This window comes from Pristis pectinata, chromosome 34 (genome assembly GCF_009764475.1).
Source record: "Pristis pectinata isolate sPriPec2 chromosome 34, sPriPec2.1.pri, whole genome shotgun sequence".
NCBI classification, from domain to species: domain Eukaryota; kingdom Metazoa; phylum Chordata; class Chondrichthyes; order Rhinopristiformes; family Pristidae; genus Pristis; species Pristis pectinata.
The window spans coordinates 2,516,697-2,522,969 of NC_067438.1; the positions used below are offsets into that span (position 1 = coordinate 2,516,697).

The following is a 6,273-nucleotide window of genomic DNA, read 5'->3' on the forward strand; positions in this document are numbered from 1 at the left end:
GTGCTTTTTAACTGATACTGTTGTACCTGCCTCTGCCACTTCCTCTGGCAGCTCGTTCCATATACTGACCACCCTCTGCGCATCTCAGTCCTGAATGGCCAACCCCTTACTTTGACACCCTAGCCAGGGGAAACATCCTCCCTACCCCTACTCCATTGAGCCCCATATAAAACTATACATTTCAATAAGATCTCTTGAACTCAAGAGTATGGGCCCAATCTGCTTAACCTCTCAAAGGTCAAACTTGCCACCCAAGGAATCAGTCTGGTGACCTTCTCTGTGCCTCCTCCATCACCAGTACAGTTGGGCCTCAGCGTCATGTATTTTGTTGCACATTTTCACTTCTGCACAGTCAATTAATTATGACCCTTCACTTTTGCCCACAGTATGGATTCACTTTTACCAGAAGCAGTTTGGTCGCCAAGATGTGCAGATGCATCGAAATTATCTGGTCACAAATGGCTGCCCCACAGCCACACTATTCAGAATGAGAGACGAGATCTTGTCTCACAAACATCACAGTCTGCTTGCCTGCACCTGCTATTTATCACCCTTAATAAATGCCTATCATACTCCTCACAATCTACCTTGTTTTTTTTCTTTAAATTTTTTTTTTATTTACAGCATGGTAACAGGCCCTTCCGGCCCAATGAGTCCGTGCCGCCCATTTTTTAAACCCAAATTGACATACCCGTACATCTTTGGAATGTGGGAGGAAACCGGAGCACCCGGAGGAAACCCACGCAGACACGGGGAGAACGTACCAACTCCTTACAGACAGCAACTGGAATCGAACCCCGATCGCTAACGCTGTAATAGCGTCGCGCTAACCGCTACGCTACCGTGCTACCTTGCACTTTATTGTCTACCTGCAATGCATTTCCCTGTAGCTGTGACACTTTACTCTGTTATTGTTTTTACCTGTACTACCTCAATGCAGTCTGTACTAACTCAATGTATCTGCACTGTGTAATGAATTGACCTGTACAAACGGTATGCAAGACAAGTTTTTCACTGTACCTCGGTAAAAGTGACAATAATAAACCAATACCAATACTCAAGAATGAAAGAGTATGAAAACAGATCATAAAGCAATTAATGCAGAAAGTAGAAACATTTGATAAGCCTGCAATGGGTGCATCCTCTGTGGCCCAGAGCCTTGATGCACACAGTGAAGGGGGAGGAACCAAAGACTAGAGCAAGTGTGAATGCACAACAGGCTGTTTAAGTGACATTCTGTACTCTTGGTATTACCGTACACAAGGTGGAGGACACTGAGCACCAAACGTAGTCCCAGTGACTCTAGAAAAAGCTAACTGATCGCACAGCAGAGTCATTCAGAATGGAAACAGGACCTTTGGCCCCTGAATCTGCACTGACCATCAAGCATCCATTCACACCAATCCCATTTTATGTGCTCCAATGACCCATCAATTCACCTCAGACAGGACACAAGGTACTGAGTAATAGAGGGAGGTTGAGCAGGCTGGGACTATTCACTGGAGTGTTGGAGAATGAGGGGTGATCTTATAGAGGTGTATAAAATCACGAGGAACATCAATACAGTGAAGACACACAGTCTTTTTTCCCAGGACTGGGGTAATCATAGGTTTAAGGTAAGAGGGGAGAGATTTAATAGGAACCTGAGGGGCAACCTTTGCACTCAGAGAGTGGTCTACATATAGAATAAGCTGCCAGAGGAAGTGGTTGAGCAGAGGGAGGAGACAGAGAGCCTAGTGACATGACAACAATCTTTCCCTCAATGTCAGCAAAACAAAAGAGCTGGTGATCGACTTCAGGAAGGGAAAGGGGGGGGGGGGGGGTGGTGGTGGTGCACACACTGCTATTTACACACACTACCTAGGAAGTTATGCTGCAGCTGTATAAACTCGTTAGGCCGCACCTGGAGTATTGCATTCAGTTCTGGTCGCCCCGTTATAGGAAGGATTTGGAGGCTTTGGAGAGGGTGCAGAAGAGGTTCACCAGGATGCTGCCTGGATTAGAGGGCATGTGCTACAAGGATAGGTTGGACAAAATTGAGTTGTTTTCTCTGGAGCAGCAGAAGCTGAGGGGAGACCTGACGGAGGTTTACAAGATTATGAGAAGCATAGATAGGATAGACAGCCAGTATCTTTTCCCCAGGGTTGAAATGTCTAATACCAGAGGGCATACATTTAAGGTGAGAGGGGGAAAGTTCAAAGGAGATGTGTGGGGCAAGTTTGTCTACACAGAATGTGGTGTGTACCTGGAATGCACTGCCTGGGGTAGTGGTGCAGCAAATATGATAGGGGCGTTTGAGAAGCTCTTAGATAGGCATAATGCACGTGAGGGAAATGGTAGGATACGGACATTGTTTTGGGAGAAGGGATTAGCTCAGTTGGGCATTTTATTACTAGTGTAATTGGTTTGGTACAACATTGTGGGCCAAAGGGCCTGTTCCTGTGCTGTACTGTTCCATTTTCTGATCGGCAAAGCACAGAAGTATACAGTCCTAATGTAGGCAAATAGAATTAATCAGGATCAGATTTATTATTACCGACTTAGATGACATGAAGTTTGTCACTGTTGGGCAGCAGTACAGTGCATGGTCATAAAATTATTATAAATTACAAAAGTAAATAATTAGTGAAAGAAAAACAGAATAACAACAGAGTGTCGATGGCCAAAAAGGCTCGTGAGCACATGGTGGGCTGAAGAGCATGTTTCTGTGCTGTAGGACTCCATGAAGTTGATGGTAGAGAGAACCCTTTTTCAAAAGGATGAGAAATCTACTTAAGGTTAAGGCTGTGAACAACTGCCTCTTCCCATCTGTGGAAGTGCAATGGGCAATTTTATGGCAAATCCAATGCTCCCTCACCAAGGCCAGATCCCACATGCACTCAAGGGAAAAAGTACATACCAGCTTCCAGTGTTCTGGAGGTCACATCAGTACGTGTGTCCAATATTCATTATCAACTGGTTTTATAATTGTTTTGTACAGAGTGGAAAGCTGTCCGTCAACAAGAAGCTGCCCTTTGATGATGGTCCAGACCATCAGGACAACTCTCAGGCTGTGAGTGCCACTGTGGAGGAGGCTTATCTGTCTCCAGATCCCACATCATTCCTCCAGCCCCACGACCAAGGTGTTATTACAATTCATGAACTTCAATTACCCTCTCTGTGCTTTTCATTGTAGCCCACGTTCTATGGACTGAGATCCAAGTGTAAGAACGACCTAGTGCTGGAAGGATTTCACCACAGCAAAGAGTCCCAGGGTAAAATAAAGCCTTCCACCTTCAAATGCAGGTTGGAAAACCATGCAGCAAAAGGCTGCAAATCACCTCAGAAGCTTCCCTGAAATGGGTCAGGTAACCGAGATATTGGATCCCAATTTCTGTGGTTTCTTATGATATTGAAGGACATTTTGCCCATCAAGTATTTGCCGGCTCACATTCCATGACCAATTTTTCTGGAACCTATTCTCTCCACATTCCCATCAATTCTAGTATACACCTACACCAGGGGCAATTTACAGCAGCCAATTAACCTCCTAACTCGACGTGGCAAGAAACCAAATTTCTCCCAGGAGAAATTCAAGTAGACACAGGCAACTCTACAAATTACACAAAGATGGTGCCAGAGGTCAGAATTGAACCTGGATCAACCAGGTGAGCCACTGTCTTGCGAAGGGATATGTTGATATCCAGACACAAGAGATTGAGAAGGTACTTGGGTTCATGGAAGAGCTGATTCTGCAAGGCAGTGATGTAGGTGACAGTGAAGCCTCAACCAAGCCTTGATAATGGTTTTCACTTGGCCAAGGAACTCCAAGTTCTTTTAGTCTTGCCAAGGATCCAGTTACAGAATGCAGCTTGGAATTCAAGACAGAGCTTGAGAGTATGCTGGCTCCTTACAGGTATGTTCACAAAGACATGTAGAATAAAGCCAATTGGTCACCACAAGTCTTTGTCACGCACACATCACTGCCAGCAGCCCCATCCTGCATTCCCCAGCCAGCATGGACGAAGCCTTGGAGTTCTGACTTACAACACCATCAGCATAGTCATCATATCAACGTCAGTGAAAACCAGCAGAAAGTTTAAATTTCATTAAAATCTTTTAAATGAATACTCGAATTGGATAAATTTGGAAAACCCTTAATTCTCACAGACCCTTGCTACCTTTAGTTTACACTGCACTTTGCAGGAATGTAACCATGTAAATGGAGGTCTTCATTGGATATAGAGAACAGCCACATACTATTCCAGATGTAATCTCACCCTGGCCCTTTACAATTAGTGTAAAGATTCTAAATTGTTGAAAATACCTCATCATGACCTTGTACCCTATTGTCTGTCTGGCTGCACTGCACTCTCTCTGTAAATTTAACACTTTATTCTGTATTCTGACGTGATGAAATGGCATGCAAAACAACATTTTTCTCTGTACCTCAGGACATGTGACAATAATAAACCAATTTACTTAAGGTCATTTACAACATAGGCCATCACACCACTTGCCTTCTCAATTGCTTGCTTCATCTGCATGTCAGCTATTAGAGACTGGTCAACAAGGACACCCTGGTCATGCTGAACACTGACAACATTCAGTCACTCACCACATTAAAAAAAACTTCACATTTCTACCACATGGGATGACTTCACGTTGCCATATTAAATTCCATTAGCTGTGTATTTTTCCCTTCATTTTAGTTATATTCCCCTGAAGCACCTCTGCATCCTCCTCAAAGCCCTTTATCACTTGCTCCCTGCCACTGAGACAACTTGCCACCTTCCCTCCAATCCCAATGACTTCTACTTTCAGTCAGTCTGCTATATGGGACCACACTCAAAGAGTTTGTTAAAATCCACAGAGGCCACGTCAATTATACGAGCCTCCACTGACTGGTCAGCTACTCGATTTATCCTTTTCTTAACACAGCACCACACTGACAGACTTCCAGGTGTCTGCCGTAAACCTGCAGCCAGACAGAGCTGGAAAATTATGCAGGAACCTCCACCATTTCCTCCTTTGCTTCCTCTCACAGCCCAGGGTACATTTTATACGGGCCCAGTAAGTTACCATCCTGCAAAGTTAGCAAGTCCCATAGCATTTCCTCTATATTCATCTATATTTAAAGCACACCCTTAAAGCTCCCACGCTAAATCAGGCCAGGAGCAGCTGGCAGTTCCAGGGACAACTGTGGGGTTCCTACAGTGAGTGTGTTTGTCTTTCTGTGTGCTCGTCTCTCTGTGAGCCAGTCTCACCTCGGCTAAGTGTCATCCAGCCCTGTGACTGTATCACAACCACTCAAACCTTCTGCCAATTATTCAGTGGAAGCCACATTCATTTATTTTGCTCTTTAAATAGGCAATTTGTTTTGTTCCTAATAGCCCCCTAACTTCCTCTTTTATGTTCTTGTTAAAACAATTTAAAAAATTTCCTTAACTTCACGCCAACGGAATTCTTTTAACCCATTCTTTGCCTTTCACTTTCTGTCCCCCCCAACCCTCTCTCTATCCCCTCCCCTCCCTCCTACCCTCTGCCCCCTCCCCTTCCTCCTACCCTCTGCCCCCTCCCCTTCCTCCTACCCTCTGCCCCCTTCCCCTCCCTTGCCCCACCCTCTCCCCACAATATTTGGCTCTCAGTGTCCGAGATGAGTCTCCCTGCTTGCAACCATTTCCCCAATAGGTCTAACGGAGGGAACTTGTGCTCCCTCCCCCGTGGCTTCTCTCCCAGCTCCGCCCCCACCCCTCAAATTCCCCATCCCACCCGTTCCCCCACCCCCCTCCCGAGCCCTTCACCCTAGCCCAACCCCTCTCGCCCGTCCAGAGAACGGAGCGGCCTTTACCTGACCCGGCAGCGCGGCGCCGGGTAACAACAGCAGGCAGACGGCGGCCAGCGGATGCAGCCCTCCGCCCGCTCTCTCCGCCCTGCCGTCCTCACCGCGTCTCCCTGGCCGCGCCGGGGCCATGGTCCGCGGCAGCGAGAGGCCGGACACTCGGCAGCCACCTCCGGCTCCGTCACTCGCTCTGATCCGCAGCGCCGCTGCCGGGCCTCATTATTACGTGCGGTGACCGCCCCTTGAGGGCAGGACGATGGCGGAGGAAACACCCCCGGCCCGGCAGGAAGGAACCTCAGCAACTTAAACACACAGAACTGTTTCACTGTCACACCTGAAACTGAACAAAAACACCCTGATGCTGGAGGAACTCAGCAGGCCAGGCAACATCCGTGGAGTAACAGCGGGCGGTTCTGATCCAAAACGTTGACCGCCCGCTTTCCTTCACGGAT

General features: G+C 46.9%; 1 protein-coding gene across 1 annotated transcript in view; it reads right to left on the reverse strand.

The window, feature by feature from the left end:
• Positions 1 to 6,055, reverse strand: part of neu1 (neuraminidase 1) — a 30,556-nt gene extending 24,501 nt beyond the window's left edge. The window contains exon 1 of the mRNA XM_052043874.1: positions 5,831 to 6,055. Coding sequence (XP_051899834.1) covers positions 5,831 to 5,953 — 123 coding nt within the window. The 5' untranslated portion in view covers positions 5,954 to 6,055. The remainder of the gene's footprint in view (positions 1 to 5,830) is intronic.
• Between the last annotated feature and the right edge of the window lie 218 nt (positions 6,056 to 6,273).